General features: G+C 39.7%; 1 protein-coding gene across 1 annotated transcript; it reads right to left on the reverse strand.

Moving 5' to 3' along the window:
- Positions 1 to 261: 261 nt before the first annotated feature.
- Positions 262 to 21585, reverse strand: GJA1 (gap junction protein alpha 1). Its single transcript, XM_033938466.1, has 2 exons — positions 21452 to 21585; positions 262 to 5971 (listed from the first exon to the last, which is right to left on the reverse strand). The coding sequence occupies exon 2, from the start codon at positions 5953 to 5955 to the stop codon at positions 4807 to 4809; it is 1149 nt and encodes a 382-aa protein (XP_033794357.1). The 5' UTR covers positions 5956 to 5971; positions 21452 to 21585; the 3' UTR covers positions 262 to 4806.
- Between the last annotated feature and the right edge of the window lies 1 nt (position 21586).

A 21586-nucleotide genomic window follows, 5' to 3' on the forward strand; every position in this document is an offset into this window, starting at 1 on the left:
TTGGCCGATAGCACAGTGCAGTTTAAATACATTTTCATACATCAAATCATGATGTGCATGATGTGCATCAACGTAAGATAGACATCCTAATTTATAAATTCTTGACCCTATAAGAACAATGTAAGTCAAAACTATTTATAAATCAGATGCCCTGTATGTGAACTGAAGCTGGTGTGTGTTAGCACTTTAGACTAATATAAAACAGACCATCAGAGTGATGAACGCAAATAAAAATTAAATAAATAAAGACAAAACTCAAAATCTGTACTAAGGTAAATCTTTATTGCCTAATTATGCGATGCAGAGACCATGGTCTGATGGACAATGGCTGCTTACATGCATCAAAGCAGAATGTGACAGAAAATGAACCAATTATTGCAATGAACTGTACTGTACAAAACCAGTTGTCTATGTTGTAAAGTGAAAGAAAACACTGAATTCACCTACTAATCCATCTGGTAGAAATTGATAGGTATGTTTAGTGGATGATGTGTTTTAAATAAATTAGTTGCACATGTACTATTAAAAAAAACAAAAAAAAACAAACCCTTTCAGCGTCACCTTGTATTCCAAACAATTGAGTGCAAATGTCAAAATAGCTGATGTCACCCTTCCCCCTCCACCCCCCCCCCAAAAAGGAATTGAATTGTGGAAAAGTCTCATCTGACCGGACCTATCTCAGCTGAGTTCATATATAGATGTGCAACATTAGCTCCAATAATCACCAGTTCAGTTACTGTAAAACCCACATATTCCATGTGTTTAATATCCCAGTTCAAATGTTATCTCCTACATTTCTTACATTAACAACTGAAGCAAGCCTGTTTACAGTACTACAATTTCTATCATCCAAGCATCAATTATTAAGTTTCCTTGAATGAAAATAAAAGAAGGCAAACAAAACAAAAAAAATCATTCAAGCCAGCAACAGCATCATTGCTAAAGGGTGGGGGGTTAAAGCAAGAAAAACATACATCTTCTAATCCTAACCTCAACAAAACAAGAGTTTCCATAATGGAATACGTGGAAAACATGTTATAGAATAAAAACTAATTTTAATGTGTGCTTTACTTGCCCAGCAGGAATCACAAAATGTAAACAGTGGATAGGCCCACGCTTTCTCAAAACCCATGAAGGATTTAAAATTAAAGAACTCCGTGTGTATGCTGGACTGTGCATTGCCAAGACTGGTTTGTTAAAATAACTGTGTAGATATATTAGGTGCATTCGGTTGATGTGGACTTTTTGTTTGCCTCTGGTTAAATATTCAGCTAGTGGGATTTTAAAACCTGTCAAGGGGCACAGGCACACAACCCCAAATTCTATATATGGAGCCTTCGAGTTGTACACGTACATCACAGCGCATAAACAATGTATGCACACAACTTAACTGATTAATGACCTAAGCAGTGCCGATAATTGGCAATTCATAGCTCATAGCTGACATTAATTGGAGTTGACTGAAAGTTACACACATAACTTGGTAAGTGTGACTCTGTAAAAGTTTTGCATCAGTTCAAGTGCATACTGCTGAAAAGGGGGTATGGGTAGGGGTGGGTCATGGTTGCTATTTTATGTTATATGCAAGTTTTTGACTTACGCGTCGATGTGCGCACAACTCGGGTGCAGGCACTTAGGATAAAACAAACCCTGGCCTAAATTATTTAGATTTATTAACTGCCTTTTCATGAACAGATTCACCCAAAGCAGTTTATAATACATTGACTAGTAATCGGATACTCTTAAGTAATTTCCCTATCTGTCCTGTCAGGCTCACAATCTAACTTTGTTACCTGGGGCAATGAAAGGTTAAATGACTTGCCCAGAGTCACAGGGAGAAGGCTGGGATTGAACTCGCAACCTCAGGGTGCTGAGACAGCAGCTCTAACCACTAGGCCACTCCAGCAGGTACACCTAAAGGTTAGGACGCATAGTGGCGCTTAGACACTGAGCGTGATTCTATAAGTTGCACATCACTTTTATAGAATCATGCTTAGCGTTACACTAGTTGGTGCCAATTTTTGTAGGTGCCATATATAGAATTTGGACCACACTGAATATGTTTGCAGGGATTTAGTTCTTGACATTGGATTCAGATGTGCAGTTTATTATTTAACGCAGAGCAACACTATCCATGTAAAAGTTTAAAACCGTACAGGAAAAGTATTTCAAGTGGACCTCATTTGAAAATGATTGGTTTTGTCAAAAGTTGTAGGTGATCTTTTCACAAAAGCATTGATCAAGACTTTTACTGGCAAAGTGCAAATTTTAACAATGGAATGTTCTTGACTCTATTTACCAAGAGAATTCCCAGAATTCACTGTTTACACAGGGAAATCATCTTGACGGTGGCAGCTTTGAATGCAGAAAGTACCAAACATCAGTGTTCATTTCAAAACAGAGAGATACTTGTCAAGCAAGCACTCCAGCATTTGTCAACAAAAAGTTTCAAGCGTAGCATTTGAGTAGCCATATTGGAGAGAATTCCTTGCAGTTTCTGACTGAAGTGGCTTTAAAATTATGTTATAAGCGCTTGCATCAAATTTTAATAAACATGAAACATGAAGCAAGATATCTAAAGATGGTTTTCAGAATCACATAGGTCCTTTTAAATGTCATCAGCAAACCCTAAGTTCTCTCTATAAACACATTACCGCACACATATAACATTGTTCAATGAACCAATGCAAAGATATTAGCAAAAATTGATCCAATTTCTCTATTATTAAACAACCTTCATGATTGTCTTTCTAAAATTCAAAATTGGTTAACAGAGCATAGATTAATTGTAAATTTTAATAAAAGTTATTCATGTTGGCTGACAGGACATATTTCAGCACCTGATTTTATGCTTAATTTTGGTGGGATAAATATTCCATTGGTTGAAAATTTTAAGTACTTGGGTGTAATTGTGGATACACATTTAACTTTTTCGGATCAAGTATCAAAAGAGGTTTTTATACGTTGAGATCTTTATGGACTGTTAGAGGCCTATTTGAGAATAATGACTTTCACACCTTGATACACGCATTTTTTTAATGCCCAGACTAGATTATTTTAATATGATCTACACTGGCTTGTCAAAATTCAACATTAGACGATTACAAACTTTACAGAATGCAGCACTAAAGTTATTAGGACATAAAAGTAAATATAATCAAGTTACCCCCTCTTTTTACAGTATCATTGGTTGCCAGTCCCTTACAGAATTAGATTTAAAATCTTAGTTTTAACTGAAAGCATTTTATACTTCAGAGCCTAGTTACTTACAATCCCTGACCATTCCATGCACTCCAAATCGAATACTGAGATCTTTGTGAGATAATAGATTGCTCTACCATCAACACATGGGAACACATAATCAGGCATTCTTTTTCTTAGCACCTAGGGCTCCTTTTACGAAGCTGCGCTAGCGGTTTTACCGCGTGCTATATTGCCATGCACGCTACACGCTAATGCATCCACAGAGCTGGCGTTAGTATTTTCCACATAGTGCGGGGGTTAGCGTGTGCTAATCTTCAGTGCGTGCTAAAAACGCTAGCGCAGCTTAGTAAAATTAGCCCCTAGTCAATTAAATCAACTTCCAACTATTCGTACTGAAATTAATCATAAAGCGTTCGCAAAGTTATTAAAAACATACTTTTTCCAACAGGCTTTTGGTATTGATTCCTTTCCGAAAGATCACATTCATTAATTCAAGACGTTCACAGGCAAGTGACCTACTATTTAATTAATTTTATTTTATTCTGTGGATGGACTTGAATGTATCTTAGATATGAATGATGAGACTAAGGGCTCTTTTTACTAAGGTGCGCTAGCGTTTTTAACGCATGCAGGATATTACCACGTGCTACACCGCGCGCTAAGCAGCTAGAACTAACGCCAGCTCAATGCTGGTGTTAGCATCTAGTGCGCGGCAATGTAGCGCGTGCTATTCCTCGTGTTAATGCCCCAACGCAGCTTAGTAAAAGGAGCCCTAGGTCTTTTCTTCACATTATGGGGTTCTTTTCAGTTTTTATTTATTTAATTTTAATGTAATCCGCTGAGAACTTTTATAAGAGTTGGTGGAATATCAAATGATAATAAAAATAAATATAATAATTATATTATCATCTATGGAACAGAGCCATCGTAAAAGTATGATAATGAAGAAAAGATTTCTCTATTCAATTTGTAGAGTCTAGGTTTAAATTTTCACATGCTTAAAGAAAGTTTTATAAACTCTACCCCCCAAGCCCCTCAGTTGGAAAATCTATTAGTCTATCTGGCCCTTAGAGAAAATTTAGCAGATATTGGTATCAAGGTCATGCTTTGATAAAAGACACAGCTTAAATAGATAAACTCTGCACCATTTGTTTTTCTTTTGCTTATTCCATTTGCTTTATATTTGATTGGGACCCAGATAAGAGTGGGTCACATTCTATTTACTGTTTGTTGGCCTCAAACACATAGTACTTGGTACCCTTAATTCAGCATTCAGTCCTCATAGAAGCAAAATCTTTCTTGGTATATTGAAAAATCATCAGAAACAAACATATTTCGCACAAACATCTTCATATGTACATATTTTATAAAAAGAAAATTAACTGATTATCAATTTGATTTGTTTTAGTATTTCTTTCATTAATCAACTATTTTAAATATCAATGCGTACCTCCTAAAAACAAGGACATTTTAAAGTTTTCATGACTGTGAAATCTTCTGGCTGAAATTCTTATGTACCATGTCCACAGGAAAGAAATAGCAACCAAAAAATGCATCTTCTGATACATTGGATTTCACGGCTTTGCCAGTCGATAAGGAGACTTAGATCTCGAGATCATCCGGTCGAAGCCTACTACTGGCATGGCTACTAGCTCTGCTGGGTGGCCTGTGGTCCACAATGGTAAGAGGCTGCAGCTCATGTCCGGAGGCCAGTTTTTTAGTGTTCTGCTGATCATCAGGAAAATCGAAGGGTTGAGCATGAGAGTTAGAGATAGTGCTTCCAGCTTGTCCCATTCTGTTCTGTTCAGCGCTATAATTTGCCCAGTTTTGTTCACTAGCTTGCTTATTGTAATTACGGCAGGAAGAGGTGTTTCTGTCTCCAGTAACAAGCTTGTACCCCGGAGGAGACATGGGTGATAAGGGGGCAGTTGGGGAAGAGCAACCATTGAAATATGTGTACTTTGGTGAGCCACAATCTTTAGTAGAACTTAAGGTCCCATTTGTGGTAGTATAGGGATCATTTTTGCCCTTTATACGGTCTTTGACACTTTTGAAACAGACGTAAAAAAGCTCTATGATATTCAGGGCAAGAGATACTAGAGACACAACCAACATAAACCAAATAAATATGGTTTTCTCAGTAGGCCGAGAGAGGAAACAATCCACTTGATGTGGGCAGGGCTCCCTTTTACAAGTGTAAATGGCATTCAGGCTAAACCCATACATGTACCACTGTATAAGCAAGAAGGCAACTTCAAACAGTGACTTAAAGAAAATGGTGATAATATAGGTGCGTAGAAGCCCCCCACGCATTTTAACTTTGCCATGCTCTTCAAGACCATATTTGAACTTCTTAATTTCAATTTGTTTCAGGTGCATGTCTACATTGGCTCCATCATTTTGGACTACTTTAAGTTCCTCTTCCCTCTTGTTTAGTTTCTCTTCCTTGCGCATTAAATAGAATATGTGAGCCAGGTACACAAGGGTTGGTGTGGAGACAAAAATGATCTGCAGAACCCAGAAACGTACATGAGAAATTGGGAAAGACTTGTCATAGCAGACATTTTCACAACCAGGCTGCTGGGTGTTACAGCGGAAGGCTGACTGTTCATCTCCCCAAGCAGACTCCACAGCTGTGCCCAGCAGTAGAATCCGAAAGATGAACAGGACCGAAAGCCACACCTTTCCTCCAGCAGTAGAGTAGGCCTGGACCTTGTCAAGAAGCCTTCCTAAGGCACTCCAGTCACCCATCTTCACTGAATGCTACCTATAAAAAATAATCATAATTAGAATTACTATAAACATAATCTTAATATTCAAATCTGCATGCTAAAAAAAATATATATATTTTTGCCAAGAGACCATGCCTGGAATTTCTGTTCTAATCTGCATTTCCATGTACTAACCTACAAACAGGGTGGTAATATGGGCTCATGTGCTAATCTTTTTTAATGCCTATACGCTAATGGTAAGCACGTGACCATTAATTCAGTTAATGGAAAATTGGCCATTTTCCAGCTGCGCTAAGGTGGTGTGAATATATTAGGCCTGTTCTATTTATTAATGGATTTCTTTTCAGTCTTGAATATTTAAATTGACATTTTCTGAACCGCTCTGAACTGGTGAGGGTGAGCGGTATATCAATTTTAAAATAAATATAATAAACAAGCATTAAACACTTTCTAGCGCAGCTTAGTAAAAATGACCCTATAGTATGCAACTTCTAAATGAGGCCCCCTTTTATCAAGCCCTGGTAGAGCGTTTTAGAGCTGGCAGGTGAGGTAAATGCTCCAAAGCATTTCATTAATTAATTAATTTATTCAATTTTCTATACTATCCTCGCAGGGGAGCTCAGAACAGTTTACATGAATTAATTTAGGTATTCAAGCATTTTTCCCTGACTGTCCCGATGAGCTTACAATCTATCTAATATACCTGGGTTATTGGGGGAATCAAGTGACCTGTCCAAGGTCACAAGGAGAAGCGCATGTCAGAACCTGTAACCTCAGGATGCTGAGGCTACTGTTCCAACCTCTGCACCCTCAGGCCTGCTCAGTTCTGCCCGGCCCTGCCCTAGTCACACCCATTTCCACCCCCCAGTTCCGCCCCCCCCCCCAAACATATTCACAAGTCAGGACAGCATCCGCTCCTGCAACGTGATGACAACACACATATGCATGGATGCAATGTGATGATGTCACCGTGTTGCATCCGTGCATGCTTGGATGCCATCCTAACGTCACACTAGTTAGAAGTATGGGTAGCATATAATGACACGACTTGGCAAAATTGGTGATGAAACACAGCACAAAAGATATGGAACAGCAAACACGGTGTGGCAGACATGGCATGAGAGATTGAAGCATGGTAGACAGTGTGGTAAACATAATATGGTATATACGGCGCATAGTATAGTAGGAAAAAGATGGCAGATAGTATGACAGAGTGTGGAAGAACATTATGTGAGAAAACATGGCATGGTCAAATATAGGACAAAGCACATAGCATTTTAGATTCGAGACAGTGTAGGGTCGAGCTCTTTGTCAGAAGGTTCAGGGAACTTGGGCCTCGATTCATTAAAGGCAGCAATCATCGCTAAACCTATTTTCACAAGTATAGGGATGATCGCTGCTACCCACCCGATTCATTAAACGGCCCACCGTGTGTTTTTCCCCATTTTCCAATCCAATACAACCCATGCAAATGAGTAAAACCCCATGCAAAATAGCCAAGCGATTGATTCACTAACATTTGCATTGGGTTTTACGATTCTAAAACCCGACTGCTGTACACCTGTCGGTAACTGTGTTACCAACAGGTCTGCCTGGTATTTTTTTATTTTTATTTTTTTATGGCACTGATATTTTATGTGTATTACACGTGCAAAATATCTGACCAATTAAAAAAAAATCCCCCCACCCCATCCCCCAAACCAAAAAAAAAATGGCAGGACGGATGCCAACTCCCTCCTACCACCAGATGCCCGCTGCCAACAAATGGCAGGAGGGATGCCCACACCTTCCTGCCATCAGACGCCCCCCACCGCCCGCCCACCAACACCATCAAACTATTAAATATGGCAGGAGGCATGCCCACTCCCTCCTATCAGTGAACTGCCCTACTCCATTGGCCTCCCATCCCCCTCGGCCCCCTTCCTCCCTGTTACCTTTCGTTGGGAGCAGGAGGAGTACTTCCTACTCTTCTGCCAGCCACCGCTGTCTGCAATGCAGGTTTTAGGCCCCGCCCCATGCATCATCTGAGGAAGGGGGAGGAAAAAGACCTGTATAGGTGTACAGGCGAAGATCCTAAGTCTTCCATGAAACTGGAGGTGAAGACAGACCCCTGAGAACCCCAGATTAACAGAAATATGGCAGTACTATTACAGGCCTACCAACATCCTATTAGAAGAATCACATCTCTCATATGCTTTCTCTCTCTGCTAACATAATCAGTTCCATCGAAACTCATCTCTCACAACAGAAACTAGCAGGCATCTGCTGACCATAGCAAACTAGAAGTTTGTTTGTGAGAAAGGAAATTGCCAGTATCAGAACGGGATTACGGCATCTCTATAACTTAGGTCAAGTTGATTTACCAAAAATAAGATCAACCACAAGCATATATAATTGACAACTGCGCAAAGAAATACCGGAATGGGATAAGCCTTGTTGCTTGGAAATTGATGATTCTTGATATTAAAAGCACATATGTTGGAAAAGTTATGCAAGCCATTTGGTAACAGGACATCACACTTCAATATGACTCATAAAGTATATGTGTAGACCAATCAATAAACTGATAAGGAAAATGGCAATTATGACAACTATGAATGTCCAATAGAAATTAAGAACGTAACATGTACTAACGTGGTCTCAGGTTGTTAAGAATGTATAAAAGGACAATCTACTGATGACTTAATCAGAACAGATACCAAGTGTACTACGAAAGCCAGCTTTCTGTATATTCTCTCTGTTTACTCAATTGTCTGAAGACTTGTTCTGTAAGCTGTTTATTATTGTTTACTAATAAATATATTACTTATATAGCAAATTGAGTAGTTATGTGAGGTCACTGATAGATGGAGGTTTCGCAGCCCCTTCAGGCCTAACGCCCTGATTGGCTCAGATGCCTCAAGACCCTCCCCTTTGGTGGGATCTTAAGCATATGAGTCAATCATTGACTCCCTTAGGCTCCCTCTGTATCCCGATACAAGGGGGAGAAGCCTTAGCTCCTTCCCATGTATCTGGGATACAGAGGAAGCCTAAGGGAGTCCACGATTGGCACAGATGCCTAAGACCCCACCCAAGGGGAGGGTTTTGAGGCATCTGAGCCAATCAGGGCATTAGGCCCTCCCTGTGCATCAGATGATACATAAGGTGGTACCTAAGACCTGCATTGCAGACAGCGACGACCAGCAGAGGAGCAGGAGGGACTCCTGTTCCCAACAAACAGGGAGGAGGGGGCTGAGGGGGGATGGGATGTCGAGGGAGGGGGCATTCTGCTAGCAGGAGGGAGTGGGCATCCCTCTTGCAATATTTAATAGTTTGATGGCATCAGCAGGCAGCAGCGGGCGTCTGATGGCATAAGGGTGTGGGCATCCCTCCTGCCATTCATTGGCATCAGCAGCTGGTATCTGGTGGTAGGAGGGAGTGGGCATCCCTCCTGCAATTTTGGGTGATTTGGGGGGGAGACAGTCTGTTGATTGGAAGTGCTAGTGCAGGGGAAGGGCTTTTTTAATGGGACAGATGGTGCGAGTTTGTATATGATAGTGAATCAATCGCTGTATGCAAATCAACCAGAGAATCGGCCAACAGCATTTGAGTCACTATCTTTAGTGAATCTGGGACTTGATTGGCACACTTTCATACAGGGTCAGGGAAAGAGGTGAGTTTTTATTGCATTCCTGAAGTTCAATAGGCCTTCTAATGATCTTATGTGAGTAGTTAGTCAATTAATTAGGATTTACTTGGCACCTTTTTGAAGAAATTTACCCAAATCAAACATAGGCAATAGATAATTACAGAAATACAAATATTTAATTTAAGATACATAGCATGGCATGGTGTGCTATTTACATTGTCAAACACAAAAATAGAACTGTGGAGACAATGTTCTTGATATAAAAGTTTTTAATTGTAATAATTATTCATAAGAAATGTAGTCAAAATAAGGTCAATACATGTAACACACAGCATGCAAAATGTGGTGGTCTCGAATCTTTGAAGCAGTGAGTTGTGAAACACTGGCTACCATTTGTACCGTATCTTGAGACAATGACAATTGGTTCAAAAAGCTCTTTTAATACTATTTTACTAATTTATGTTCCCCTACCCTTTACTTAATTGTCTTTCTTGCTATAAATATTGTAGCTCTTCCACCTCCCCTTATGTTTCTCTTGTACGTTTATTTAGGTCTTTTGAGTTTGTTGTGTGTACTTATTTGTATCCCATTTTATTAATGTTCAACGCTTAGAAATGCCGATAAGCGTTAAAATCAAATTTTAAATAAACTTGAAACTTGATATCATATTTGGATTTTCACATTTTCACTTCGCATCTAGGTTTTTAAAAAAATATTTATTATAATTAATTTTAATGTTTTGATTGGTTTATTGAGCCTATGAAATGAATATTCTCCATGTCAATGTTTAACACCGCCTTGGGTGAATCTCTTCATAAAGACAGTTAATGAATATCAATAACAAAATAAATAAACAGTCATTGGGGGGAGGTCTGAGGCGTTTTCCTTCCTTTATGAAAAATGTTTTGAGACTTAGGAGTCCTTTCACTAAGGCACGCTAACCGTTTTAATGCACGCTAAATGCTAATGCGGTCATTATATTCTATGGACACGTTAGCATTTACCATGCGCTAAAACGGCTAGCGCGCCTTAGTAAAAGAGGGGCTTAGTTTCATGACTTGGATACTCATATCTTTGGAGTTTTATAGGAAATCTTGTGTTTGGAAAAGGTAGTTTTATAACAGGGCACCTTGACCCTGATTCTATAAATTATGTCTAAAATTAGGCACCTAGATCAGTATGCCTAGAAAATCTAGGCCCCTAACGTAATGTAGTTTTCAATTAACAACTTGGAATTGAAGTCAATTGCACTTAGTTGGATAGGAGGCGCCTAATTTGGTAGACGCCTACCTCTGAGGTAGATGCTTAGTCCAAGGCACCTACCAGAAAGTAGGTATGGTTAGAGGATGGATCGAGGGCATGTGTCATGTAGGTACCTGTTTTGAACTTAGGCACACTCATCTCCCTTTTACAAAACCGCTAAAAAGTAATTTTTAGCGCAGGCCGGCGCACTGAATGCTCTGCGCTAAAAACTGCTTTTGCGGTTTTATAAAAGGGGGGTGGTCAATTAGGGCATGAAAAGCCTGCCATAAATAGGATGCATTATGAATTGGCCTGTATTTTATTTAATTTCAACTTTATTTTATTGGTTCTTTCCACTAGGGTTTATTTAATTTTGCTCTTTCCTCCTCTATATTTTATTCCGTATTATACAAATTTTATTTTCTAAACACTCTAAGGCCCCCTTTTACTAAACCACCACACTGAATACGGCGCGTTGCTCCAGATGCTCATAGGAACTCTATGAGCATAGGGAGCAGCGTGAGGCATTCAGCGCGGCTCCCGACTAGCGTGGTTTAGTAAAAGGGGGCCTTAGTTTAGATTATGAGCCCGTCTGGGACAGAGAAGGCAGTTTAATGTGTCTATTATATTAAATTTGTAAAGCCGCTTTGAACTCTTGCATTAAGCAGGATATCAAATGTACAATAAACAATAAACCTAAGAGGTTCACAAAATACATACATAATCATCAAATAAACAATACAACAACAAATAAATTACATTCATTTAAAAGTGGAGAAGATATTCATATTCATTTCCATAAGTGAGAACCTATTCCAGAATCTTAGCACCCATATTCCATTATAGAATATCAGCATAATCCAGCATTGGTGCATCTAACATTTATGCATCCGCAGGTACACCAGCCATTGCAAAATGCAAAAAACTTTTCTGGTCAAAAATCGCGAATAACTGAATCCGTAGATACGGAATTCACGAATATGGAGGGGGAAGTGTATTCTACAATATTGCATGCATCTTAAGTGAATGCCCCTGAGCCACCCATTTCCTTCCACAGTTATGCACTAAGAAATTTGCACACCTGTCTTTATAGAATGGCACCTAGTAAGATGCACACGTAAATTCAAATTGTTGCCAATTAGCATCGGTAATTTAAGTTTATTTTTAATTTGATATACCGCCTATCTATAGGTCTAAGTGGTGTACATATAGAGTTAAAATAAACATGTTAAAATGGTAATGACGAAGACAAATGCAATAAAAAAAACCAAATACAGTCAAACCTCGGTTTGCAAGTAATGCGGTTTGTGAGTGTTTTGCAAGACGAGCAAAACATTCTCTCAAATCTTGTCTCGCAAACCGAGCGTTGACTCGATTTGTGAACACCCCTCCCCCCCCCGAGAACCAGCATCGCTCCCCCCCCCCCCCCCCGCTCGCGAACGCCACCCCGCGTGAACCGGCACCCCCACCCCGCCTGAACAGCATTCAGCCTTACCCCCCCAATTGGCACTGGCATGCAGCCCACAGGACGTGTCGGTGAAAGAAGTTCCTGCCTCTTGCCTGGGCCTTGAGCATCTGCGCATGCTCAAGGCCTTCTGGTTCTCGCTCTCTCCGAGATTCTCGGAGATCCTCGAATCTCGGAGAGAGCGAGAACTTCTTTCACCGGCACCGGCACGTCCTGTGGTGCCAGTGCCGGTGCTGTTGCTGTTTGGGCGGGGGGGGGGAAGCGATGCTGGTTCTCGGGGGGGGGGGGGAGCAGTGTCACTGGCCTCGGGGGGTGGGGGGCTGGGAACGTATCAAGCGAGTTTCCCTTACTTCCTATGGGGAAACTGAGCATGCTTCTGGAACGAATTATGCTCATAAACCAAGGTTCCGCTGTACTTTCCACAGAAGGGAAGGATGGGCATTAATTACATTATGTTCAAAAAATAAATAAATAAATAAATAAAGGGAAACACAGAAGGTATAAGGAAAAGAGAATAGTCCTGAAAGCAAATGTTGGGAATTTTTTGTACATCAAAAGCATCTTTAAACATAAATGTTTTAAGAGTAACTTTAAAATTTTGATAAACAGTCTTCTTGTCTAAGATGATTTGGTAGGACATTCCAGAGAGTTGGCGCAGTAACCAAGAAGATAGCTTTCCATGTGGTATTATATACAATATGGTGAATTGAAGGTACTGAAAGAAGATTTTGTTGTGTCAAATGAAGTGATCTTGCGGGGGTATATGGTACTAGCAATTGGTCAATGAATGCCAATTATTGACTCTAATTGCCTCATTGCTCATTTACATTGCATGCACAAATTGGGCATACGCTCAAATTTGTGCATGTAGTTTTGAGCACCATTTATAGAATAGCGCTTAGGCATCTTGGTAGCACTTATACGCATGAGTAACATTTACTTACAAAAGTGCTATAATTCATACACAGGTGGTATATAAATGTAGGCGCCCTGTTATAGAATTGCCTTTTTATGGAGTAATGCTATAAGGACCTGCCTAGATATAAATGGCAAGAACATTCATATAGTGGCATAGTAAGGAGGGGGGCGTGAGGGGAAGTGGAGAGCTCCGGGCACCTCTCACCTCTCTGCCCCCCCCCCCAAAAAAAAATACCTCTTGTAGCCAGCAACAAGCAGAGCCTCCTACCTACTACTTGTGTCAACCTCAGCCTTCCTTCTGACATAATTTCCTGTTTGTGAGACCAGGAAGTGATATCAGTATGAGGGCAACTGGTGAGAGATCCTGCTTGCTGCCAGTGGAGATTTTAAGAGGTGTGGGTACACGGCACAGTGATGCCAGGCGCTTCCACCCCATGTGCAAACTTACACCACTGAATTCAAACATGCAGTATTCTAGTTGTTTATGTTGTGTATATGGACACATAGGCATGCAAATGACCATATTCTGACTATACGGTATTCTGTAAGACAAATTGGGCATATTGCCAATATTCACTAGTGCTTACTTTGCAGATGAATATTAACATGGGCAGAATGCATAAGAATATAAATTATAAAATACTATAACATATGCATAACAAACAATCAAGGTGCCCTATTTATGATTTCCATGTGGAAATATGCAACAAATCTGTGTTGCATATGTACAAAGAAAGAATTTCAGAGAGCCATTATTATCACATGGAAATCCACATCAAGGGGCATTGTTTGCTTGGGACTAAACTCTACATTCATGTTCCCCATTTCACAAGGGGAATACTAGTATATGGGGAAAAGGTTCTATGGTATTTACACCTGCTCAATGGCAATGCATAGATTTTGGGGGTTTTTTTTAATGCTTGTTTGAGCCAGAACTTTACATGGGGAATTAGGAGTCATTCTCCTTAACCCTAAGTAGTTTTTATTCACCTTCTAAACTGGAACAACAACAACAAAAAGCCATCCTACTTAATTGACAGTAAATACATGAGTAGGTTTGTAAAATGATGCAATGTCAGATCTAGTTGGCAACCTTAGAATTGAGACAACTAGGCTGAGATATGCTCAGTTTCTTTCATACTTTAGAAAGGAATCTAGTGACATAAAGGACACCTCACTGGAAGCTGCCGATCCATTCCATTCTGTTTTCGATCTGTTAGCTTTCTTAAAAGAGCTGCTCCTGCTACATGTGTCAGTAAATGTTCTTACATTCACCACATCGAAGATAGTCCAACTAAGACCAACTCCTTGAACTCTCACTTAAATCAGTTAATGGAGTAGGCCCTCAGAGATGCCACCACGATACTCAAAAAGTTTCATAGTATCTGGCTTTATGCATCAAATCCTCAAATATATTCTACTAAATAAGTTATTATGCCATTAAAGTTCTTAAAGATGGTTGAATACCGTACTTAGCTTTAGTATTTAGTGGTCAAATTCTCAGAGACTAACAAGCGGACATGTTTCACCTGAAGGTTCCCTCAAGGCTATTATCCCTTTGTGTAGCTTCTCGCCCGTATACCGACCACCAAGTCTCTATTATCAAGTAAATATTCTTACTGCATGTATTTTAGAAAAGGCTTATGTAACTAGATTCTTTTCTAAAGTATGAAAGAAACTGAGCATATCTCAGCCTAGATGTCTCAATTCTGAGGTTGCCAACTGGATCCAGATTTGCTTGACAGGGTTGATCCAGTCCTGGGTTTACCTCATTGAATGTGGGAACTTGTAGTCTTGCTTTTCTCAGGGGATGCAAAAGGGGGAAATCAGAACTACAAGTCCCTGCATAGAATGGGATAAACCCTGTCAGGTGAATCTGGATCCAGTTTGCAACTTTACATATCCAATCTCTGTTTCATATGTGAAATAAGGCATCACACAAAACTCCTGGCTCCAATAGTGACTGACTTCATACAAGGAGAAGCACTCTCCTGAGACTAACATGGACTATTGTGAGGCCTCTGTCAGGACTGAATTCCCAGGAACATAGTAACATAATAAACGATGACAGATAAAGACCGGAACGGCCCATCCAGTCTGCCCATAAGTTATGCCCATTAAAAAATACATGATTAAATTAACTTGTCTATTCTTGGAACAAATCCATACTCAACATTTTAGAAAAGCCCCTCCACCCCCCTTTTCATTTTTATGAGAAAAGTGATTAGTGCATAGGGCCCTACATAATAACAGTGCAAAAAAGCCTTTGAATGAGTTCTTTCCAAGAAACAGGGGTGGGTAATTTGTCTTTAGAATGTCTAGCATCAGACTGGGAACGCAGTCTGTTATAATAATCCTAAAGTCTTCCAAAACAAGACTGGAGCTCTGAAGGATCTGCCTTTTCACAACACAGAGCTGTTTAAGTAAACTGTAAAATATTCCTGGCAAGTCAAGTTCAGGCTACCATAACTGCTGAAGTGAAAGCAATGTTTCCAAACACAAGCAAAATTTGGTTTAAGGCAAACAAAGAATGAAAAACAGGACATTGCATTTGTGAAAGGGGAAAACTCTCTCCTATTTGTGTGAATGGGGATGTTTGATTTCATTTTGTGGGAAGTGCTGTGATAATAGTACAACTCTTCGAATTTAAATATATAGGCAGTCCCTGTGTTACAGACGCCCGACTTAAGTACAACTCGTACTTAAGAACACGGTGGCAGCTTCTTTCATTTCACTGAACAGTATTTTCAGTGGCATAGACTTCTATACTTCTCCTGCAGCAGATTCAGGAATGATGCATGGCCACATTAAGAACAGTGTGTGGTTGTGCATGCTGTACCTTAGAGAGAAAAACAACCGACAAGGGGGAGAGACAAGAGAACTCTGACCACAACCTAAATTAACCTACGAATGATATAATGTGAAACAGGGAAACCCTCAGTAACACAGCCACCCGCTTGGGGAAAGGCTGTCACCGGCTGACACTCAGAAAGAGTCACTCTTTCTGAGTGTCAGCCGGTGACAGCCTTTCCCCAAGCGGGTGGCTGTGTTACTGAGGGTTTCCCTGTTTCACATTATATCATTCGTAGGTTAATTTAGGTTGTGGTCAGAGTTCTCTTGTCTCTCCCCCTTGTCGGTTGTTTTTCTTGGGGTTGGGGAGGTTTTGTTATAGTTATATTTTTTCCTCCCTTTACATTTTTTTGGGTTCGTGTTTTGTACCTTAGAGAGAACACCAGTAGGGGCAGTTGGCCCTTTTGTCAGCTAGGAGCAGAGGTAAGCAGCGAGAATCTTAAAATCTACAAGTTCTGAGTTACATGCAAATCCAACTTAAGAACAGCTTTAAAAACGTAACTCGTTCTTAACCCAATGACTGCCTGTAATACAAAATTGACAGTACTTAGCCTGCCATCATATTCAAAAGAAAGTCTGAAGATCCATTCTACAGCTGGTCACCAGCTCTGTTACCCTTTGTCCATTGTGTACAGCTCCCACCACAGACAAATGCTGAACTGACCTACCCAATTAACCCAATTAATGAAAGACTTGTACATTTAGTAGGGAAAATGGGGACTTCTGTTAGTTTGAATAAATGTCTTGCCTAAGTATAAAAGCAACAAAACAAAAAGAAGAGTTCCAACCTAAACTGCAGTAAAAAAACAACCAAGAGCAAACAAGACAGAACTGCAGATCTGTATAAGACGCAGGCAAAATTTATTTGTGACAAAAAAAATTTTTAAAACCCTTTACCAATCAGGGGACCCGACACGGTCTTTTTGACGGCTTATTACAGTGACGGATCTTGACGTCGCCCATACTTTGCTGCCACTATACAGTTTTTTTTGTGACTTTTTGTTTTTCCCTCTACTTTTTCCATGGACCCCTGACGAAGGTTTGTCCGAAACACGGACCGTGTCGGGTCCCCTGATTGGTAAAGGGTTTTAAAAATTTTTTTTGTCACAAATAAATTTTGCCTGCGTCTTGTACAGATCTGCAGTTCTGTCTTGTTTGCCTAAGTATAAAACAATATGTTAAAAAAACTATATATATATATATATATATATATATACATTAAATTGATCTGTTGCTGACTGAACTGGTGGTGCCTATTCTGAGACTACAGGGTGGGTGCTGAAAAATTCTCAGCCCAACAATGTCAAAACATAGAATTTCATTTTTGCACATTGGAATTTAGCGAAATAAGAGCACTGGTCTTTGACCTAGGGGCCGCCGCGTGAGCGCACTGCTGGGCATGATGGACCACTGGTCTGACCCAGCAGTGGCAATTCTTATGTGCTTATGTTCTTAACACTCTTTTCAGCTACAGTGGCAAAATAACGCTCAGAATTTAGGAAGTTGGTTGGTTTGGGCCAATAACTTTTCAGCACGCCCTCGTTTTTCTTCTCTTTTGTTTGCATAAAGATGGCTCTGCAGAGATATTTAGATCTGTTCCTCTACAACTAGTCTGGTTTTAAGGGATATCATAATATGAAATGACCTGATCGCAATTCATTGTGGATATCCTGTTTGCGTACTCTATAATGTGGATGGTGTTCCAGAGCTATAGTAATCAATTGACAATTTTTTTTCTCTTAAACGCAATAGAAACAGCTTCTAGTTCTCCCCCTACTGGAGCAAAAGCGCCACAAATTCCATGTGTTCTCTTGCTATCTAGATCTAGGACACTCTTAATGCAGGACAATTTTTTTAAACGATGCTTGCAAAAAAAAATAAAAAAAAATGGTATTTGCTACCTGTTTCTTTATGCACGATTACAGGAAAGTTGTTACCAACTAGCCAACATAGATTTTTCTCGTCACTATGTTTTTTAAGTTTCATTACAAATAAAGTTAGAAGGAAAATGCAAAACCATCATCATATATGTCGTAACATAATGTGAACTTTCCAGCAAAAAGGAAACGATAGTCAAAAGCAAATATCGGGAACGATTGTGACAGAATTAGGGAGGGGGGTTAAGACTTTCCAATTTTCTTGTGAATTTGGAGGTCACGAAATGAAAACAAAAAACTTCTTTTCCATCTACAGAAGAGGTACAGCATAGATCAGGGGTAGGGAACTCTTGTCCTCGAGAGCCGTATTCCAGTCGGTTTTTCAGGATTTCCCCAATGAATATGCATTGGGGAAATCCTGAAAACCCGACTGGAATACAGCTCTCGTGGACCGGAGTTCCCTATCCCTGGTATAGATAATGCTAGTTTCCTCACACTGCCTTTCAATGCACCTCAAACCTACTAAGAAGAGATCACGTCTCAGGGAAAGGCAGTACCCTCCATTCTTATCCCTTTTTTATTTTGCCTTTCTTCTGAGACTGCAAAGATGTACTAAGTCGTAACGCTGACTTTCGTGCAATGTTACATTATATTGGTTGAATCTAATGAGCTGAAACAGGTGACCCTATTTATCATGTGTAAGGACTGAATTTTTTTTTTTTTTTTTTTGCAAACCAAATCATTTACATGTTTTTCTAACTTTTTTCTTAACTTGGCTGGCTGCATGCCAGTCTCCCATTAATGTGCTTGTGAGGTGCCATGGCTCTATGCCAGTGTTTAGTTTTTTAAGGTTTTTGAAGTAATACTTTGCATAAACACTTCAGAGGCTGGGGGACTGCAGTAGTTCTGAAGTGTGCTGGCCAGATGTTAAGATGGCAGAGTCAAAGGGCCCCGAGATTCAATTGCAGTGGGATTTGGAGACATCTGCGGGGTCCTATTAAGAATTCTCTCAGAAAACTAACTTGCACAGAGTGTCAAACTAGTCCGTGAGGTAGCTTAATGAATTCATCTTAGGTCTGTAGAATAAGTAACAAAAGTATATTCACAAAACAAACTCTATTTTTACATACAGAGTATTGTAGATGTGCTGAAAATGTAGTAAGGTCGTAATGGAAACTATGGATAATATACCCAAAAAAATGACAAGACAAGCTGGGAGCACCTTATGACTAACCTCCCTGTTGCCTAAGATAAGTTCTTTATAGGCATTACTAAAATATTACTGAATTATCTATAATAATGAAATAAATATGACTAATGAGGAGGCTGGCTGCAAATACTCAAGCCTTACATGAAAGAGATGTTTGAGTGTAGCCACTGAGGTCATTATATCAAAATATGGTAAACTGCTTCAAACTATGAAAATATCTAAAGTTGAATGAAATTGCACTGGAATGCTATTACAAGATTGAATATTTATTTATTCATTCTCACTTTTTATGCAAGATGAATATAAGAGTGTAGCTCTAGACTTTGGATTGTTTGACTGAACAGCTTCACTCATAAGTGACTATTTATTGATTATTTATTATTGGCTGTTGCATGTGAGATAACCAATTTATTGAGGCATGAGCTTTCCAGGACAATGCTGTCCTTCTTCAGACCACTCTGTGAATGGAGCAGTGCAGTTGCCATGTTAGAACTTTTCCTTCTCTTAGGTACATAGAAATAAAAGTCAGCAAACTGATCACAAATATGGCTTTTTTTCCCCACTGAGAAAATATAGGGCTCCTTTTACGAAACCGCGTTAGTGGTTTAATGCGCGTAATAGCGTGTGCTAATTTGCCAGCCGTGCTAGCCGCTACCGCCTCCTCTTGAGCAGGCGGTAGTTTTTAAGCTAGAGCGGGGGTTAGCGCGCGCTAAAAATTTGCGTGCGATAAAGCTGCTAACGCGGCTTCGTAAAAGGAGCCCATAATACATTGGCAGAGTGTGGCATAGTGGTTAGGGTTATAGCCTGAACACCCTGAGGTTGTGGGTTCAAATCCCAGTGCTGTTCCTTGTCTCCCTTAATCTGTCACTGTCCTAGGTACACTAGATAGTGAGCCCAGCAAGAAGGGAAAATGCTTTAAATACTTATATGTAAACTGTTTTGAGTGTGATTGTATAACTACAAAAAAAAAAAGCAGTATTCAAGTCCCGAACCACCCTTCCCCCACATACTTTTCCTATAGTGACTTGATGAAGGGATCGTAGCTTTCCGAAGGCAGTCCCAAAAAAATTTTAGTCCTTTAAAAGCATCCCCTACAACTTGCTGTTCACCTCTATTTCTGTCCCAAACTGTGACTCATTCGTTATCCCATTTATACTATTCCACAGCAGCCAGTTAATTTACTGTTGGCAAGTCTGATTGCACCAGCAATCCGCACAAACAGATTTTTTTTGAAAAATTCCCATACTTTTATTCTGCTCTTTTGTTTTCGACACCTTTCTGCAAAAGAGTTGGGGGCGGGGGGAGGGCTTCTGATTGAAATTTCTGTTCATTAAAGAGACGTGCCCATTTCGTCTGAGCCTTAATGGAACTGTTATGTAATAGTCTTAGGTGGGTATTATGCAGTTCCCTATGAACTGCCAATCTGACTGAGTAGCTACTTATCCTCCAGCAGGTTTTGCCTTGAAACTTTTTCTTTGTGTTGCTAACAGAGTAGCTATACCCAGACTGGCTTGCATATGCTTAGCAAGCAGTTCTGGGTTGTACCGATCTATTTTAAAAGTGGTTACTTGCTAGCTGCACTGGCAGTCTGTGAAGGTCACCATTACGATTTTTTTTTTAATTATTTATAACAATTTTTATTGAAAGAATCCAATAAGAAATATAATACATTCATTACAATAAGAATCATAATAATAATATTTCATACATATTTATATCATTCTTCCAAATTAAATTTTCATATGAACTAATCCATTCCTTTCTACACCCCCCTTGATTCCATCCCCTTCCCCCCTCCAGCCCCTACCCTATCCCCCCCCCCCCCCTTGATTCCAGCCCCTACTCTTCCCTCCAAATGAAATCCCCCTCCCCGGTTGAAAGTTGACAAAAATAAAGAAATAAAATAAATATTACAATTTTTTTTAATGGCATCTAATTGCCATTCAATTCAAAGCTAGATGACAGCCGTGGAATAAGTTTGAGAGTCACTTTATTCTACAGTATAATCCCACTGCCAGCAGATTTTATTGTACTTATTTTTTTTTTTAATGAACTCCTCTTTCAATAAAAGGCTGAATTGTTCTGATGTGCCCACTGCTCAATTAACATAATCAGTTTCTCTTACAGTGGAAGAACCATAGGAAAAACAAACAGGAGGACACTTGAAACTACAGTACTGTTTTCATCTTGCAGTTCAATGGATGAAAAATAAAAGCAGAACTCAGTTTTCCCTATGCTGAGTATCGGGACCAATGAACAGCAGTCACCGAAAATCTGCAAAGTTTTGTTTCTATGTAAACCGAAAAGAAAGCCGTTTGCACTTACCTTGCTTCTGAGGAGTGAAGCAGGCAACAAGCTCAGGCCCGGCTATTTAAACTTTAAAAGTCCTTTGCCGGCGTTTTGTTCCTTTTTTTTCCCCCTAATGAAAGAAAAGTGCTGATGCCTTATAAAAGTTTTATC

Source organism: Geotrypetes seraphini, chromosome 3 (genome assembly GCF_902459505.1).
Source record: "Geotrypetes seraphini chromosome 3, aGeoSer1.1, whole genome shotgun sequence".
NCBI classification, from domain to species: Eukaryota; Metazoa; Chordata; class Amphibia; order Gymnophiona; family Dermophiidae; genus Geotrypetes; species Geotrypetes seraphini.

Excerpts from the sequence above, each read along its gene's own strand:
- GJA1 (XM_033938466.1), bottom strand. The coding sequence starts at position 5,955 with ATGGGTGACTGGAGTGCCTTAGGAAGGCTTCTTGACAAGGTCCAGGCC.